We start from the raw sequence: 19,750 nt of genomic DNA, 5'->3' as shown, positions 1-19,750 counted from the left end.
TTATACATTATGAAAACAGTACACTAGACTTATATTTTCCAAAAACCTTTTCATCCGATAATGGGATAAGAAAGCCTTTGTAAATATTAAACAGTAAAAAGAAAGAAAGGGTTACACGACACCCTGTGGGTTTACCAGACACACACATTAGCTGTAGCCTGTGTTGTATGTAAAGCGCAACAAATTCCTGACTCTTTTGATATTTTTATTAAACATCAGCCGGAGGGAGCCTGATCAGGATATACTATAGTGTTCGTAAGACAAACCCTTTCTCTGCACCCTCGAAGAGAAAGGGTTTGTCTTAAGAACCTGGTTTAAAGAACATCCCAAACAAACAGCATTATGATGAAAAAAATATATATATGGGAAATACAGGCTCTGTGATTTGGTTTCTGTATTCAGAAAAAGGAGAACAAAAGGGTTGCAGAGGGAGGCCATCATGTGTGTATGTCAAGCGTACTCACAGGATGGATGCAGTCTCAGACACTTGTATCTAATTGCCCCTCTTGAGACTGGTATTTGTGCCAGTCCTGATACCTTAAGATGGACAGTTTCCAAAAACCAGATCAGTCCCAACTAGAAGAAACAACAGAACATCTGCCTAATCTATACCTTCGATTTATTCCTAATTACCCCATGCTAACCTTCTTTACAACCTAGTGTCCTTAAGGGCTTTGATGTGGTTCCATGTAAGGTACGAAAGAAAATATGAGTCGCCTCTTTACAATCTAAACCCCCGATGGCTCCTTGAAGAAAACAAAGGGTGAATGTATAAGATTTAATTAATTTAACGGAGGGTGGTCAAATGGCCTTCTTGTGACTTGTGAATCACTTTTCCAGATCGCCACTAAAATCTGACTGACGGATCACATAATCCCCCCCGCATTCACAGACAAGCTTTATTGAGATCAGCAAGATACAATGTCAACCACAAAAATGTGTCAAAAGCAACAAACACGGTTTATTCTAAGCCTAAAAGCATCCATTCTTATCAACGGTTATTGTTTGCAGTTATTCCAAAGTGCAAGAGTTCATGATTGGCTTTTTTGTAGTGAATTGAATATCCTGTTGATTCAATTCAATAACCTGGATTTGGATTTGAATTTGAACAGAGGAGACAGGATTGTTCAGTCTAAGAAATACACACCGGGGTGCTTTTGTGTTTTAGTTAACCTTTAACAATGTATTGCTCTATTAAGTAATAAAAAGAGTGCGGATAATGAGTTACCAACAGTTTTCAGGTTTAAAAAATGCATTAGAAAAGCAGGAATCTTTGTGGACCATTTCAACTGAGAAAAACAAAAAGACTAAACATTATTACAGTAGCATCTGTAGCACCTTTGAACAAAATGGACCCCAATTCAATGATACGATCGACTTGAGTCGATAAGCATGAAGGCATCTGATGTTTACTGAACAGTTTTAAGACCCTTTTTATATTTAATGCATCTTTTTGTCTAAAACAAACAGTGATGGCAAGAGTTCTTATAAAACCATACGAATAAGTCACTAACAAAAAAAGAAATGTGCATTAAACGTTGCATGTTTAAAGTTAGAATTTTCTGCATTTTTGCTGTACCCAAGACTAGACTTTATAGTATCTCAAATTAATTTAAAAAAAAAACATATTATGGAGCTCAATGAACCATATATGGCTAAAGAGTTATCAGTTGGACAGCCCTGGGTTACTATATATTAACGAACCCTTAAAAAAAATTAACATACGTTAACATGATAGTGTGCTAGTTTTTACCAGTTAATAAACAAAAAGTGCTCTCGAGTCCCTACATCAAAACTCAGTTCCATCAGTGTATATGGATCCATCGTTTCTGTCTTGTTATTGTGCCATTCCGTTCCTTTTCTCTTTGTTCTAGAATCCTTTTATACTGTATGGCAACTGCTTGCCTCCTTTATTTTACTTACCTCTGAATAAACTCTTTGTTTTTATTTGACCTGGTGTGGTACTAAAAAGAAGTTTCCGTGCAGTTCCCTACTTTAATTATGTTTCATAAAATGATTGTTTATGTGACTAATCTCGTTTTGTTTGAATGATGGTACCCTTTCCTTATTCAAGTGGGACAGGCCGTGTCTGAATTCAAACCCAATGTCCTCCTGACTCACAGCCCTGTGCTCCTTCGCCTCTCGATACAGTCTGGTGCTAAAACAGGAGTTCATAATCAAAACACAGAACCAGCATCTCTTGATATGAAAACCCAAATAAAGCCTAATGAGTCCCTCGTGCCTTTGCCACATCTAAAACGGGATTGGTGAATCACATCCAGGAACCTCTTGGTGAGACTAGTCATAACAGTCTCGAAAGCAATCAGATAAGCTTTTAATATTATGTTGTTTTTTTTTTTAAAATAATGTTTGTTGCTATTTTTTTCTTTATCTCGGCTTTGCTCCATGGAAAGTCACAAGGGCTGGAACATGTCTTGACCAGTGTTGCGATTTCACCCTGCATTACAGAACAGAACAAGTGGAATCCCTTTGACATTGACTTTCATTAGGATTCCAAATCCGTGTATCCTGCAATGTACAGGACGCCGTCACCTTTAATTTACATTAACCACAGTAGGAATTCTGAATGTGTGGGCAGGACTGGGTCTGGTCAGAACCTGGATAGGGACTTCAAAGCACTGAGTTAGTCTGGTCTCCTGCAACAGGGGTGTCATTGATAAAATCCAGCAAGTAACGGAAAAATGATAATGCTCAATGTGTTCACTGTGCCTTGTATGTGTTGGGTAATGGCAGAAGACAGTTTAATAAAATCCAGTAAAATGGACAAGAATTACAAGCATTGAAGACACATTATGAAAAATGTACACTAGACTTGTTATCCCAAAATCTATATAAAAGAAGAACGCCTTTGTAAATGTAAAATAAGACAACTTGCATGAGGGCTCAAGTTATGATTAGTGCTCAATGTGACCTGTAGTTACCACCTAAATAAATAAACGCATCCCCCCCCCACTACAAACACAATAATATAAAACACATAGGTGTTGTCAAGTAGGGATGCTGGCAGACAAGCAGCCACCCAGATAGACATATGGTTCTATCAACGAAAGACAATTTGAGACCTACATTTAAAAAAATCTATACCTGTACAGAGAGTGCACTTCCTTATTGAGACTATGAGGTAAAGGTCGTTTGTGGCATTAATCTCACCTCTTTATTTGCATACTAGGACAACTTAACCCTGATAAATCAGATAACCGACAACACTTCCTGTAGGGAGGCTTGCGTTGCATGCGACTGTAAACCACTCGGGAGGGAAATACATGCGCGGTCTTCAGGGGCTACCAAAACCCACCTTTCTCTTACCAAGAAAGTTCCATTTCCAGTGTACAAGACTGCAAATGAGTAGTTTAGAAAACAAGGAACCAATAGCCATTTTAAAAACGTCTGTGCATTACTAACTGCATTTAAAATTAAAATAACACATGCATTCACTGAATCCTTGGGTCTAGAAACACCCCTTTGTGATGGTCCCTTGAATGATTATGATAGGCATATGGGATTTTAAACAGGGTCGCAAGACGCACCAAAAAAAACTTAATGAAGAAGGAGAGGGAGAAAGGCAGCCGACGCCACCTACTGTGCGACTACATAATATCAGAATCAGCTGTATTGAACTGGCGCTTTCTGGAACTTGTAGCTTCTGAAAGTGTGTTTCAAGCATTTGTGGTAGAAAAGCAGAAATTGTACTGCCTCTTTTTATTCACTGGTGGCATTGACAATGACGGGAGTATATGGGATTCAGGTTCCATGCTTTCTATTTCTTTACACTACCTATCGATTCTATTTTTCTATTCAGTTTATTTCTCTAAGAATTAGACACGGTTGATCTAATGCTGTGGCCAATGTGTGCCCCAGACAAGCAGGAAACGAACCTCAAAACCACTAAAGAGAGGAGGGATTTGTGCTTTTATTAAAGCCGATGCTCACAAGCTCTTTACTCGCAATAGAACATCGCAATTGAACATGTATTTTCTTTACACTCCCCACACATTCTCTTCTACCGAAACTATTAGATCCTCTTTACTTGAGAACCAACATGGTGTTTTTGAAAACATGACAGACTACCTACCAAGGATCAAAAACAGTTTCTTATAAAGGGAACTTATTAAAGCAAGAAGGTTTAACTCCTTTTCTGTTCACTGTAGACTTGTTATGCTTTATTGTGCTGCCACCATGTGGTGGAAAACTGCACTGGCGTCAAGCTTTGGCTGGAGGAATAACCTTGGTCAGTGTGCCCCCTGCTGAGCCAACTTCAGAACTGCATCCACTCCTTTTAATGGCTTAAGAAAGTATATATAAAAAAAAAATAAAAAAAATGAAGTCTACCTGCCACCATCAATGGTTCTCGGTTTTGAAATTAACTTACCGCTCACAGAAACATCACGTATACTGTTCTCTCCTGTAAATGCATTTATTGTATATATAATAACCTATTTTCCTGGCTCCTCTGTTGTAACTCTAGATACAATCCTATTGCTGAAGGCCATCTCCTAGGACACTCTTTAAAAAGGTTGTGATATGTTAAGAGGCTTTCCCGGTAAAATGAGGTCAATAGCCTAAAAACTAAAAGTCTTTAGAAACCGTCTATAATCTCTAGCAAGCTCGAGACCTGAAGCGAATAGAAAATTGTGCAAGTCTTTAAGTTTTCTGACAGGTGTACTGCCTGCTTAGCTTTTATCATGGGGAAAAACAAAGTAAAAAGGAAAAGGAACCCCTTTATTCCTAAATATAAAACGCATGCCAAAAAACAGCACAGAACTACTGAACAAAGCAGCCCATGGTCACAGATCATTCCTGCTGCATCACATATTATTACTAAATATCTGAAAGACCAGTTCTGAAAGTTTAGCACAGTGAAACGAAGTTTGATTTTGCAATGGGCCACTATTTGGCACTGCATGACAAGATGTGGGCCAGACATTAAACAGATGTTGTAAGTAATTGCCGTGAATAAACAATAAAAGTAGTAGGTTAATAACCCACTAACATAACAATTTAACACAGTAATCACAAGATCATTACAGGCCATGATAATAATTTGTACTATTATTATTATTATTATTATTATTATTATTATTATTATTATAATCTGCCTCCAATGATTCGGTTATACAGGCAGTGAATAAAGTTACAGGTCTTTCACTAATTTTAGTGATGTTTTTTTTTTTTTTATAAACAGATGTTGATTATTACTGCATTGCTGATGGTGTCAATCCAGGTGAATTCCCTGGTACTGAACAACTTTTTAAAACATCCATCTTATCCTAGCATAGGAATAGGTTGATCACACCACCCCCTTCATGCAGAAAAAGTTCAGCGTTGGCTAGGAACTGTGCTTGCTTTGCTTTCTTTTGTTACAGTAATTCAGCTGTGAAGGAAGTGTTATACAGTGCATTCAATATTGCTTCCCTGGACCTTGGAAACTGTCTGCTGCTGCCTTCCCCCTGTATGAAGCCTTGGTGTACTTCTGGATAGTAACCTCTCCTTTGATGCCCAAATCTCCTCTGTAGTCAAATCCTCCTTCTACCACCTCTGAAACACCTCAAAGGTCCGTCCCTACCTTTCTCTGCCGGATGCAGAGATTTTTTTTTTCCTGTTTGTATTTAATGTACCGTGCCCTGTATTTCACTGTATTTAATGTATTATGCCTTCTTCCTCACTATCTTATAAAGAGCTTTGTGATGGTGGTCCACTATGAAAGGCGCTATATAAAATAAAGATTGATTGATTGATTGATTGATTAGCACGATAGCGATCTTGAGTGTTCTTTTAAACTTGAAGTCAGGCATCATTGACCATTAAAGCAGAAATAATATTGTGTTTCTTACCAAATAAAGCAGGAAGGTGTGAAGTCCAGTTCCAAGACCAACGGAGGATAAAATGCCCAAGCCTACCCAGTAGGCACACCACATAGACTTCTTCTCCAAGTACTGCACATACTGCAGAATGACAAACAAACAGGAAGGAATAATGAATCAGAACTAAAATGTATCAGATACTTGTAGAGACATGTGGGAGGATAAGTGGTGTGTTAATGCACTAGCCGACCTCCTCTCCAGAAATGAGTTTGATGGTGTCAACTTAGTCTCCAGCAGGCAGCAATCCAAAAATCACAAAACCACTGTGTGCATGTGTCACTGCAAGAGCCCTCTGTGCTTAGCACAGAAGAGGACTAAACAGAGCGGGGTCTTTCAAGTCAGCAAGGAAGCTAACCAAACTGCAACATAACACACTAGAGTTGTTATGAGGATTTGAATCAGGACAATGCATAGCTGTATATCCTGATGCAATAATGACTAAAATGTAAGATAGTACTGTATGGTTCACAACAGCCCTTTATTTGGTCCTGGTATTTTAGTTTTAAACTGTTCACCCCCCCCCCCCCCATTAAATGTTAAATGAAGGCATTGCTTATGTAGTTTTATCAGTGTTTGAAAAAAAATCTGAATTTCTTACCTTCTGATGCGTTCCTTCAGTATAATATGCAAGTGTAAGACATGCAAGCAGCAACAAAATACTTAAAACCATCCCTCTCCTCTGCCATAATCTAAAACAAAAAGGAGGAGAGTTTTTGGGTTGTTTTTGCACATACAACTATAAAAACTGCCCTACGAATGGCTAATACAAGTATTTGTCAGGTAGCTAAGGTGTACTGTAATTAAATGAGTCAGTAAACTGGGTAAATCAGCTGACCTTTTATAAAACTGAACATTATTGACCTGCTGTAAAAGGTCTGTTTATTTCATGTCTGTTATATTGCATATGGACACCAAAAGCAGACCAAACACTTGGACAACCTCTTGTGCTTAGGCTGCCTAGCTCTTTAAGAGGTTAGTCAGAGCTGGTTATAAAATGTCCTGACTCTTGACATCTAGCACTTTGGACCCGTCTCCCTCCACGTTTGCTAGACTCTGACCGTAAATGATTAAAAGCTCCTGTATTTGCCGGTGACGTTATTAATTCTTTTTTGCGAACAGGCTTTCTTTAAATCAATATTGCTGCAAGATGTATTCAATATTGTAAATGCACTGCAGTAGTATGTAAAAGTACAGTGTCATTTTTAGTCTATGCAGGTGCAAAGACTAGGTACTGGTTTTGAATATAAATACTGAAATTAGCATTTTCTCCACTTAAGGGACTTTACACTTCAGCTTCATTATGCTATGAAATGCATGACTGATTTGCAAATTAATGAATTGTGTTCAGATTCTATTATTTTAAGTACGAATGTAAGAAACTAATTCAACCTTGCGACCTGTATTTTGTTAATTTTAGGACACACAGCAAAGCTTGGATTTAAAGCCAGAATCCCCTCCGAATCAGTCTGCTCTAGAAGCACAGATAGCGTTACTCAATACTGCAGACCGCTCTGGTAGTGGAGGAAACAAAACTCCACTTTAAACAGTAAACAAGTAAACTAATGTAATATAATCAGACACAAACTATTTAATAATGACCCTAGTGTTAATGATCCTAGTGTAGCATTTCTATAGTTATTTAGTGCAGATAAGACATAAGCAAGATCTTACTTTATTGTCCATTCTTTCAAGTCTATCAGGGTTTCCAGGAAAAAATACTGCAATGTAATACGAGGTCGCTTCCAGAGGACAAGGCTCAGCCTCTCCTCTCTGTCCTTCTGCTTTCTCTCACTGAGCGACGCAGGGTCTGGAAACAAGAGTTAAAGTCATCAGACAGAGCAACTGTTTTTAACTAGTACAGTCAAACCTGCTTATAAGAACCACACAAGGCCCTGCCTAAAAATTGGTACTGGTTTCTCTGTAAATTACACACTGACAAATTAACTATTACAATGTGAATTCTACAGACTACCAACGTCTGATTAGTGTTGCACATGTCTGCGGATAAATCTACATCCAGTAAGCCTTTAGGAATGCATGCAACAGCAGAATGAGGATGATTCGTAGGACACTGAACAGAGATTTGTTAATGTTCCCTTTTTCTCATTCCACACACCTGCAAAGGTACCATTTTGCTGTTCCTTGTTCATGCCTACACGCCTCTGTGGTGCTTCAGAATCTGCTCCATGTTCTGCCATTTCATTGAGTAGTAGCTGATCTGAAAAGAAAATAATCGGACATATCAAAGCATGTCCTGAATAACCTAGCCTGGGCCTGCAGTGTATTCCCTTGATGCTTTCCCTAATTTGGATTCCTGCCACAGTCCAGTTTCATAATGATCAGTTGTGAATGAAAAGAACAAACACACCACACTACAAATTAGCCATGGTAGCAACACTACATCCAGCCTGATCTAAGTACACACGTCTTTTTACTTTGTATTTTTTTATTTTATTTTAGAACACAACACACACAGGCACCATGCTGGGATAGGAAACAGACATATCAGTCTTCTACCATCACATTTCCTTCTGCGTTATCTCTTAAAAATCAGGTTTCTGATCGATCTCTGCAAGTCAGAGGTGCTAGATCAGCAAGATCTTACTGCCAATATCAATTGAGTTCAGTTATCCCTGTATGTTTTCTTGTCAGCCCCTAAACACACGCCAAGTGTCACACTATAGTACAGACAGAGGCATCCAAAAGGAGAACTCTGAAGAACTGCAGTCTCTTCTTTCAAATGACCTAGAAATCAAAAGTGCAAATGTGGTAATTTCAGGAAAAGTATCTATTCAAAGCATGTAACACAGTCATGTTGCATACGCTCCCTAGAGACTCACAGGAGTGGAAAAAGTACATAGCGTTACTGCAGCTGAAGGCCGTTACATTTAGTTGCATAAACAGCATATGACATTACATTGACTGTACCCAGCACAATACACTGCCTTTGCAAAAAGACTACTAAAATGATTTGACAGATTCGGATCCTGGAAATGAGTCAATATGAAAGTTGGGGCATAACTAAGACTGGGTGCGGTTAACTACAGTAGTCTGCTCTGTTGACAAGTGTTTTGAGTGGATTTTTTCTATCCTACAGGTCTGCACAGTGGAGAGTTAAGATCTGTTAAGAGGAATAATTATACTTTATGACAAATACTGGAAAAATATTATGAAATCACTCCTAAATAGTTATAGTCCTCATCCTTATGGAAAGAGCAATCAAATAATAACTCAAGGAGAAAGGCTGGGAGACACACCTCCCATTCATCTTTACTATACTGAACAGTACAGACCCAGCACTTCCTCTCAATTCTTTCCTCCTCTAAATCTGATGTAATAGAACACATACCGGAGGCTAGCTCTTTCCTTTCTCCCTCTCCCACACTTCTCTGCTCTCTCTTACTGTAAGGGTTGCGACAGCTGTGCAGTAATCTGAAACAAGTGTTTGCTAATTCCAGCCAAGCTAACGTACTACAAGTGTAGATGATATATACTTCTACACTCAGGACCTTGGCCCAAAAGCAGCAACCGCACATTTAGCTGTTTTAAGGCTCATCATGAGGATGGTTTAGCTGTGGTCAGAGAATGGATTAACAACAAGAAGTTTTTATAAAACAGACGTCCACAATCTCTACAGGCTCCAATACGGCTCCAACTGCAGTGCTAAAGATGGCTCATCATTAAAGATAGAAAAAAAGAAAATCTAATCATGTGATCGTCAACTTCAGAATCTTTAGAATATAAATAAAGTTTCTCAACTTTTCTTCATCCGAGTGGATTTTGTTTAGTAAATAAATAACTACCACTACTGAGAGAATACATTGTTTCATAATGCAGGCCAAAAGACAATGTGGCTTTTTATTTCTTAGTCTGTGAAAACAGCAATATTGTACCGTTGCATATACAAAATATTACAGATGATTCAACTGAGGTACCTGTAATGCAAACACTGCGTGTACTTTAGCTAGCCTATAGGGTTCCTGAAAGAAAACAAGAACACTGTTTTTGTTTTGTCAGTGTTACTCATGAATTGTGATTATCTAACATTGACATTAGCTTAATTACCTTATTCAGACGACACTCAAATGCTTAGCGAGTGTCCGTTATTTAAAGAAGTGCTTTGAAGCACAAAACAGGTCAATTGTGGGAGTTGAAAAGCCTACACTGCTGGTCGACAACGCAAGGCTTTATATATTTAAAAAAAGAACATGACTAACCAAAAAACACATTAACATTTTTAATTCTGTATCAAAAAAACAGAACACCGCCAACCTGTATACAGTTCTAGGAACGATAAAGTTAGACTATTGTAGTATAGGGAAGATAATACCACTTTAAAACAGCAGACCTTACAATACACTAACTATGTATATCTGTGCCCATTATTTATTTCAGCATAAAATGCAAACTACTTTATTTAACTATCCTAGGGCAGTCATTCTGCAATGTACTGAAATAATTACTGTAAATTAAGTGAGATATGTACTGAATTCACAATGAGAGCCAGTTTAACTTATCTTTAAGTCTACAGATGGTGTTCACTGATTCATATCTGGAGATACTCAATGACAACTCAAAACTGAAAGAATAATATTAAAAAAAAGCCTTTGCCAGGAAATCCCCAGAATCAGATTAAAAAACAAAACAAAAAAACTTCCCAAAAGTGGAGTGACCTGGTGTAGCCAGTAATGGGTTACAATCCTCACTATTTCTTTAACTAAATCTAGCATCAGGTTCTAAGAAAATGAGAAACACAGTACTGCTTATCTTCAAAAAAAATACTGTGCGCATCTTTAGCACTTTGTACATTCACTTCCACTCTCATTTTGGAAGACATGCTTATTTCTCACTGATAAATGGGGTAGGTTGCTGTAATAGATATTTAGCACACTTTTCTTATCCTGATATTCACTGTATCGTGTTTAACAAGAGCTTAACAAATTTCAGTTGAAACCCACTAACATTTTTGGTAGTGCTGTACTGTATTTTGAAGCTGGAAGACACACTTTCTCAGTCTGCTATCTTTTTACTTTTGCTGTACTGCAGAATTGCATACACTTACTTCTCCCCATCTTTACATGTTTAGGTGCAATCTCGGCCTTGATCTCATGATAAGAACCAATTGTAAGGCAGACTGGATTAGTTTAGACCTGCTGGTTTGTTTTTTTCAGTGTGAAAATTGTTCCTAATCGAACTAGATGCTTCTCATGGTTGTAAAGTACTGTAAGTAGGCTACGTGTTGTTAAAACGAGAACCCAATGTTGACACCCCAGCTAAGACTACCAGAAAGATCGTTGTCAGTATGCTACCCCTTTTTAAAACATACCTACCACACATATACTTATGCAATGTGTTAAGTCACTATGGATTACATCATATAGCTTTCAAAAACGAAACACTGTGCCAAACATTCTGCTTCCATTAAACTGAAGTGGATAACAGAAGGCTGGCAGCCACGACTGGGTATCAACAATCAAAAACCTTTTGAGGAAATCAAGAAAGTTTACTGTAGAAATATCCCAATCCAACAATTACATAAACATCTTTGAAAAAAAACTAAACATATTACGCAAGTGTACAAATGTAAAAGATAATTTGCATGCTACAGGGGCCTGGTTGTTTAAGAAACCACTCTTGTTTTAAAAGACGAACAGGCAGTTGAAACTGTTTGGTTTCACTAATCTTGGATTACCTTACCTAAAATAACATTATGTAGTCCTCCAATATTAGTGCTAATCAGGGTCTGTGAAACCAGCCTTACTTAATGTTAAGTAATCTAAGATCATAAGTGCTAATCAGGGTCTGTGAAACCAGCCTTACTTAATGTTAAGTAATCTAAGATCATAAGTGCGAATCAGGGTCTGTGTAACGCTGAAGATGTAGGCAGTATGGGACTGCATGGTACCCTTAATATCTGCAACTCTCAAAGGCTGCAGCAACACAGTGGGAGTAAACTGTATTGAAAAGCATTTCCCCATCGCTTCATTTTTAGCAGGAACTCTAATTCACACATAGATTGTGAAATAATCTTAAAATAGAAAAGAATATAGCAAGATATCAAGTAAACTCCAAAGTATCCAAGCATGCCTTGTCATCAATATTAGTATCTAAAGGCAATACAGTACTTTTATCACAGCCTACATTAAAATGTAAATTTCCATTTGATGCTTTCTAAACATGACACTAAATGTATTACCTACAATGCAATAAAAACCTGCTATCAAGCGTCAAATGAAAAAAAAAAAAGTTTTTTTTTATTTATCCTCTTACCTAAACAGGAGAGTGGTGTTGCTCCGGCTGAGTGAACAGTGTGATCATGCAGAATTATTCGTGGGTTTGTCTTCAGATAGCAGTGCAGTTCAACAGCAGAAATGAAATACTGCACATTTTGAGGGTTGTGAAAGCTAGTTCTGCAAGTCTCCACCTCAATGTGTGTCTGAACCAATGATAAAATGATCAACGCTTTCTATGTAGGGCAATTGAAGCTCATTAAAATGTGTGTGTGCGTGTGCACGTGTGTGTGTGTGAATTCAGCTATTCTTGGCCATAGGGCACCTCTGGAGAAAACCCATCTAATTAAATATTAAAAATAAAAAATAGGTTACCGTCTGAAAATAAAAGTAGAAAATCCTCAGTAGATTTAATTCTTACAAGAGAACTCAGATATTAACAGCTTCTGTGTTGTTGCATTTCAGATGAAGCCCTTACAATCTGAAGTTTGCAGCAGCTTCAGGCATTCAATTAGTTCTATTGGGTCATGCCTCAAAGCTCCAGACCTACATTTGGAATTTTAAATCTTTCTCCCCCCCCCACCCTCCTCTCCTCCCCCAAAGGGGCTTTAAAGCAAATCAATTGCGAACTTTGAAACGTTTTGCAAGACTCTAAAGGTCACTTGTAATATGCCAGCAATCTGAGATGTACTAAAAGTTGTCATATATCCAAACCTTTCAGTACAAGAGGGGATCTCCTACAGTAAATCAGTTTCAACAAAGCCATGATTAAATTCATTTTACATGAGCAAATATGCACACGACTACTCTTCTGGTTGCTAACTTTGTTGTTTATTTATTAAACATGACCCTTATTTAAAAGTCTTTGTTTAACAATCAAACATGTTTGTGTGGGTTTGTTTAAAAGAACAGTATTGACTTACGGTATTGTAGATTATAAACCATATATTACTATTCAAAAAAATCCAAAAAGTTAAAAGCATTAATCTATTGAAATGAAACCGTGTAAAGTATTAAATTAACATTGCATTCCTCTTCAACTTTACCCATGAAATCCATGCCAGAGACAGCAATGACAGGGTCTACTCTCCCTGTGTATCACTCTCATGAATAAACATCTGGACGTCCCAGCTCAGCTATAAAACTACTCTTCACAAGGACGATGCCTCTCAGCAGTACTTCAATGTAGTAACAATCCACATTAATATAACAAACATCACACATTGATGCCAAGAAGTTTTTTTTTCTTCATTGAAACACAGAACGTTGTAGTATAAGAAGTCATTCACAATTCCCCTACACTCAGAAATATTTTGATACAGACAATTCCAGGGTGACCATTCAGTACCATTCCATTAATTAGAGTTATAATAGACACTCCTCTTCTGGTTTAAAAAGATGTTTTCAGCATCCTCGTACGCATTTCACTGATCAGTCAGCATTTCAGTAATAACATAACATTAAGAATACTCCCTTTAGTCCAGACTGTATTTAGAGACAAGTGACATTTTGTCATTCATACATGACTAAACACAACTGATGCAATCATTCACACACAGCTTAACAAGTCGAGTTCTAAAACATTTGAAGATTTAACAAAAATGTCCTCAAATTCCAGTTTTGAAGCTAACCACTTTTATTGCGTAAGCTTCCAGAAGCTATACAAGCAGATGGTGTTTCGCAATAATAATAATAAGAATGATCGGCAGCCAATTCATTTCAAGTTACGAACGTGAATCCAATTTGAAAGGCGTTTTCTATTGTAACCAATTAACAATGTAAATCGATATTTTGTAAGAATTTTTATTCAGACACACTTTTCAGATTTTAGGAATTAAAAATAATTAAAAAAAATCCGTAACATGTTACTTAATAATCAAATCCAGGCAATGCATCGCTACTCACTGACACCCACTCTCAGATAAACTAGCTATATAGACAAGTAGAGGTGTCTGGATATAGAACCGTATAAGAATATTAACACGTCTTTCGATTGCTATCAGAAAGAAACAATAAAATAATCAGGTTTCAGCGCTGTGCCCTTACCTTACCTTTGTGTCTGGCTCTTCTCCGTTTGCGCTTTCAAGTTTGCAAACCCACTGTCACACTTACAGGAAACAAACGTAGAGTACACACCAAGCACTTCCGCTCACTGATCACGCAATTTTGTTGTTCTGCATATTTCTTTTACATGGAGTAAAAACAATTCCAAGACAAACAGATCATTTTAGTTTTGTTAAAATTGTGCCGTTTCGTAAGTATAAAAAAATAACCATTATAGGGTTTGAAAGTAAAACGTCATCCGAACGCGACTTCAAGGGATTTGTCTCAGCGTGATCAACCGGTTGCTGAGTTGGTGAGAATTATTTTTAAAAATAGAGCCATACTGATTAAAGGGGGACGTATAGAATAATATTATGCGTGTCTATAATGTAATAACAAATGAGATAGTTTCCGTGTATGGGTGTAGCCTTTATTTGTTTTATAAAAAAAATAAAAGACTATCTCGATATCTCGATCATATTAGTAAGGGCTTGTAGCGCGTGTTAAATACATAAACATAACCTTTTCAGCAAAGAGTTCTGCTTTTCAACCGACCATGCTGGCTCAAGAGACTTTCTTTAGAGTTGGTTGTGATGAAAACAAAAAATCTTCCAGCTGTTCAGTATTTCCCTAACTAACATTAAATCAAATGACCGTTAATGTGTGCTTGTTAATGTTAGTTTAATTTAAGTTAATGTTTTATTTATATATATATATATATATATATATATATATATATATATATATATATATATATAAAATATAATTGGAGAGTTGTTTTATGTTGCCTCTCTCACTATAGTATCTGATCCCGGATTGGGTGTGTGATGAGATTGTCTTTTGGAGTGATGTTTTGGGGGATGTGAGGTTGCTGCTATCTTGGGTTAGTTATCTGATCCTCTATTATATTCCCTTCTGTAAATGTTACTTTATTTGTATTATTTTCTTTTTCTGTTTCTGTGTTTGTCCAGGGACTGCCAATGAAAATGAGCTCATAGCTAAATTTGGGTGCAATACGTCATAAATAAACTACAATAAGCGCAGTACTGTATTTTATTAAGGACTTGTAATTAAAACATTAGAGCCAGTTTAAAATAACCACCTAACTTTTATATATATCCAGCCTACAGGGATTCAATACATGGATTCACTTTCCAGTCCAGTAGTTCTTGGTCTTCTAACTGGAGTGGGCTGCAGTCTTTGCTTGGGATGGCTGCTCCGTGGTCGGTTTGACAAATCCCGCAAAGGCGTACTCCCTTCCATGGAAAACGGGACAGGGAGTGAAACGAGCATCATGGGCGAGTCTGGCGAGTTCAAAATGATCCTGGTGGTGCGCAATGATTTGAAGATGGGAAAGGGCAAAGTGGCAGCACAGTGCTCCCATGCTGCTGTGTCTGCATACAGACAGGTGCAAAGAAGAAACCCAGAACTGCTTAAGCAGTGGGAGTATTGCGGTCAACCAAAGGTGGTGGTCAAGGTACCGGATGAAGACAGCTTGATTGAGATTTTGGCCAGTGCTAAGGAGCTGGGCCTGCCTGTTAGTTTAATACAGGACGCTGGGCGCACACAGATCGCACCTGGTTCTCGTACAGTGTTGGGTGTGGGGCCCGGTCCGGCTGATCTTGTGGACAAAGTAACTGGACATCTGAAACTTTACTAAGTTTGCAGTGCTAGTGAAAAATACATTGTATCCTGTTTTTTTTTTTTTTTTTATTGCTCAGGACTTTTTTTTAAATGTTTTTCTTTATTATTAAATCAGTTGTCATTTTTTGTTTTTTTATTGATATTTCACCGGTTTGGCTTTTTTCCTGGTGGCAACATGTCAATATTTGTGAATTCTATCAGTCAGAACTTTGCAAGTATATTTTGCTGCAGTGCTATTAAAAGTGTGAATTTCACCCAGAAATTGTAGTGTTTCATTTAATCAACACTGTAGGGATGGGGCTGTGAGATATTTGTTCAGTACATAACTAAGGTTTATTAAGAGATTGAAAGGGGGTTATACCCAACTGTGCCTTGTTTAGCTTTGAATTGACATGATCATTTTAATTTCATTAATTCCAACAATGTTCCAAATAAAAATACTGTACCATCAGCATTTTTTTATTAGAATAGAATGTAGCAATTTAACTTCACACTTCTGAGGAGGGCAAAAGTACAGGATTTCTCCTTATCCTGTATAATTATAACAATCGGAAGGTAGGACTTTGGAGCTGGACTACTATAAAGTGTCCATAAGGGGGCGAAATATCCCTGCTGAGCAACTGTTTTCTCTACTGGTTGGTTGGTTTGTAATCAAGGATTTGATACCAAAAGGTGAAATCTTTCCATAGTTTATTAATCTGGGCATGGTTTAATATGTATAGTATTTTAAGACGCCACAAACTAGGTGTGGAATCCATTTACAGGTGGTGATTATTTAAGCCACTCATGCTTTCTTTCAAAGGGTTAACAACCCCACAAAAAGAATGCTTATAAACCTTTAAAAACAGAAAAACCTGGTTTACCCAGTGTTACCCAGTGTTCTTTGTTCCTCAAAAATACTAAACATGCTCTATGTTAATATGACTTCTTGGATGCAAAAATGTTTTCTGAATAAAATTCATTCAGCCCTATTTTGAAGTTTCCTTGAAGACCAAGGCTGTTTCAATTTTAAATACATCACATAACCTACATTTTATTGTGTGGAGTGTGTCCCAATGGATTACATGTAAATCATGCCAAAAATTACAATAGTTAACACATATTTCTAGCCAAATAGTCTGTTACTATATTAACTCCAAAGCTCCTGAGGCATGTTGCTTTATTCTGGGTTCCTTGCTCAATCTACCTTTGCATGAGTGAGCGAATGCCAGCATGATAGCAGTTCCTGCTCACCTATAAAAAGATGAGCCATTTTATGTGTACTTGTTTAAATCCACCCAAAATATCCATAAGCTTTGTTTCATTGTGGTCGGTTTTAAGCCCTTGAGGAAAGTGTAGGCAGAGTATTAAAATGTCTTATGTTATTTACATACAGTGCTTATTTACGAGCAACAGACATTTGAATTTACAACTTAAGTATGTATTCAAAAGATACAGGCCATATTATAAAAATAAAACAAACAAAACACCAAAATTACCACAGTCCTGTAATTTTATTCTCAATTTGATCATCAATTCAAACTGCACAAACAAAAAACTGACGGGATAGCAAGGGTTTGGGGTTTTTAAACTTTCTTCTGTACACTCAAAACAGTGACCTAAAACACCACAATATCCAGCATACATAAACCTCAGCACAAGGAAGGGGTTAGTAAATACACACAGGTCAGAATAACTGTTTTTTCCCCTCCTCAAAAATGGAATGGTCCCACACAAGAGCACGGTATACAGAACAAAAGGTCATCTGTTACACATGGAGTGAACAAAGACACTAACATCTTCTACAAGTTTAACCAGAGAACCTGCATAGGCTGGGAAGGATTAAAATGGTCTCACTTTTAAATCATATGTCTGTATGCATTTCAAATAAAAAAAATGTTATAGAGCTACACACAATTGTGTAGGACATACGGTTATTACTTAGTGTTTCTATTGTTTGTAGTCATGGAAGCGGCAGGCTTATGTTCAAATATTAAGAACATCGTAGCTTTTTCTGAATATACAATAATTAAATGCATTTTACAGACAGAACACAAGCTGCTCACATACATCAAAAAATTTAGATTCTACATTAGTTTCTTCTCACTACAGAGTGCAAATCAGATGCTTCACGACACTGTTTTTAATTAAGAAGCAGACTCGAATTGTACAAGCCCACTTGTACATTTATTAAACCATTTCCCTTAAAAATAAAAACACAAAAAAAATCATCCTAGTTATTAATATGGAATGTGAAAAAAAAGTTATACCTTTGTGATCCAATTTTTTATTTTATTTTTTTATATAGAAATAAAATGGAGTCCTTCATAACAAAGTTTAAAGAAAATAAGAAAAAAAATAAAATAAAATACATGTTTTCCTCGGTTGTGAGTACAAGACCAGAATGGGCTGGTGGACATTAAGGACAGAAAGATGGACGACTCCAAATCAAGTTCCTTACATGCCGTAGCCAAAGCCAGGCTGGGGGGGTGCCTGTCCAAACCCGGTTGGTGCTGTGTAGCCATAGCCGTAAGCTTGCTGAGGAGGAACAGCAACACTTGGTCCTGCTGTGAGCATAAGCTGTGGCTGACCTGCAATGAGAAATTCTTACGGATTAGATGAGATGGCAGAACTTGTAACAAAGGGTGACCCATTGCGAATTTGATCAAAGATGAAACAGTTGAAACCTCATGTAAACACACTTGAAGGTGCCTAAAACCTTCTTTCAATCTAGTTTATCTTGACTCAGAAGTGTATAAAACAACATTTCTTTTTTTTTTAAAACAAGGTTAATAAATTGACAGAATCATGGAAAAAATAAATCAATCAATCAGTCTTAAAGCTATGTTTGACAATTATGTTTGTAAAGCAGAATGATAAGGCTGTATAAATAATGTGTTATAATTAATTTCAAGCAATGTATTTTCAAACAGCAACTTATAAATGTGATGAATGCAAATCTATAAAATGTTTTCTATTGTGAAGGTTGTCTGTTCTGTTAATGCACAAAACAGTTCACACTACTTCATTACAGTTATTTGTGTGGTTTTAAATATGCATTTAATTTCTAGCATCATTTGTAAGATGCATCGTTAGGAAATCAAAGAAATAAAGTTGTACCATAAACAATGGGTTGCGTTTCTGTTGCTTGTTCCTCTTCTTTCCTCAGAGATTCAGAAGCATCAAGTTTATCAACCTGAAGGGGGAGAAAATGAATTAGACAACACTTCATTTGTAATTTCTTTTAAAGGAACTGCTGGAAAAGTCTTAACTCCTCCCCCCTCCCTGTTTTTGTTTAAAAGAAATGACAGAAAGATGGGACCATTCCAGGTAGCTGAAAACAATTTAAGCTGAGGAACTTCATGGACTGCATGTGTTACAGAATAGCAGGCATCTATGCAGTTACTTGAAGAACCATCTTAATCCACTTACAGCACTTAGGGGCAGAAATAGCAGAGCAGAAAAAAAAGAATAAGAAATTATGAACAACTAGAGTGTTCCATAAATATCCTTTTTTGTGACGGTCCACATTAAACTGGTTTCAGAGTGTAAAAATGGTCCCACCATTCAGCCACTGACTTGTTTTGAACTTCACTGAGATTTTGAGGAGGAACTGCATGTAGAGAACCAAACCCAAGCCAAACTGAATTACAACGCACTTTGAAAAAGAATAATGCAATGAGGACCGTCTGCATACTACATTAAAAAAACAAAATTCAGTCATTCACATTTCCATATAGCTAGAACGCATAACTAGAACATTCAAGTCACATTCAGATATTTTGTAAAACTAAGAAATCGTCATTGCAAAATTATATCAAAATATAAAAAATGTTTTCATTGTCATTCCAAGATTAAAAATGTTTTGTCTGGAAATCCTCTGAAATGAAGAATATGGGAAAGGAAGCTTAATAAAACAGCAGATCTCTGGAGGTGTTAAAGGGAACTGGAGATTTTTAATTTGCAGAGAGG

At 37.0% G+C, this 19,750-nt stretch overlaps 3 protein-coding genes across 6 annotated transcripts in view; 1 reads left to right on the top strand and 2 right to left on the bottom strand.

Moving 5' to 3' along the window:
• The window catches only part of LOC117963263 (vacuole membrane protein 1-like), a 59,176-nt gene extending 44,923 nt beyond the window's left edge, over positions 1-14,253 (bottom strand). The window contains exons 1-5 of one of the 3 annotated variants that reach the window (XM_059000952.1): positions 14,164-14,253; positions 7,999-8,100; positions 7,554-7,689; positions 6,481-6,571; positions 5,853-5,963 (exon numbers count right to left, since the gene is read on the bottom strand). In XM_059000952.1, coding sequence (XP_058856935.1) covers positions 5,853-5,963; positions 6,481-6,571; positions 7,554-7,689; positions 7,999-8,080 — 420 coding nt within the window. In that variant the 5' untranslated portion in view covers positions 8,081-8,100; positions 14,164-14,253. Of the gene's footprint in view, positions 1-5,852; positions 5,964-6,480; positions 6,572-7,553; positions 7,690-7,998; positions 8,101-12,152; positions 12,626-14,158 lie in introns of those variants that run through there. The other 2 variants (XM_059000951.1, XM_059000953.1) reach the window with 2 other exon arrangements.
• Positions 14,254-14,322: 69 nt separating this feature from the next.
• On the top strand, positions 14,323-16,061 carry LOC117430355 (peptidyl-tRNA hydrolase 2, mitochondrial-like). Its single transcript, XM_034050325.3, has 2 exons — positions 14,323-14,468; positions 15,279-16,061. Exon 2 carries the CDS (start codon positions 15,297-15,299, stop codon positions 15,813-15,815), a length of 519 nt encoding a protein of 172 aa, XP_033906216.2. The 5' UTR covers positions 14,323-14,468; positions 15,279-15,296; the 3' UTR covers positions 15,816-16,061.
• A 1,212-nt stretch (positions 16,062-17,273) lies between these two features.
• LOC117430350 (clathrin heavy chain 1) overlaps positions 17,274-19,750 on the bottom strand; it is a 38,110-nt gene continuing 35,633 nt past the window's right edge. For both annotated transcript variants that reach the window (XM_059000948.1, XM_059000949.1), the window contains 2 exons: positions 18,899-18,974; positions 17,274-18,369 (listed from right to left, as the gene is read on the bottom strand). In XM_059000948.1, the coding sequence (XP_058856931.1) occupies positions 18,236-18,369; positions 18,899-18,974 (210 nt within the window). In that variant the 3' untranslated portion in view covers positions 17,274-18,235. The remainder of the gene's footprint in view (positions 18,370-18,898; positions 18,975-19,750) is intronic.

Source organism: Acipenser ruthenus, chromosome 26 (genome assembly GCF_902713425.1).
Source record: "Acipenser ruthenus chromosome 26, fAciRut3.2 maternal haplotype, whole genome shotgun sequence".
Lineage (NCBI taxonomy): Eukaryota > Metazoa > Chordata > Actinopteri > Acipenseriformes > Acipenseridae > Acipenser > Acipenser ruthenus.
The sequence above is the reverse complement of the archived record's forward strand: the minus strand, read 5'-3'. Positions and strand labels throughout refer to the sequence as shown.

Coding starts and splice junctions, on each gene's coding strand:
- LOC117430355 (XM_034050325.3), top strand. CDS start 15,297: ATGGATTCACTTTCCAGTCCAGTAGTTCTTGGTCTTCTAACTGGAGTG.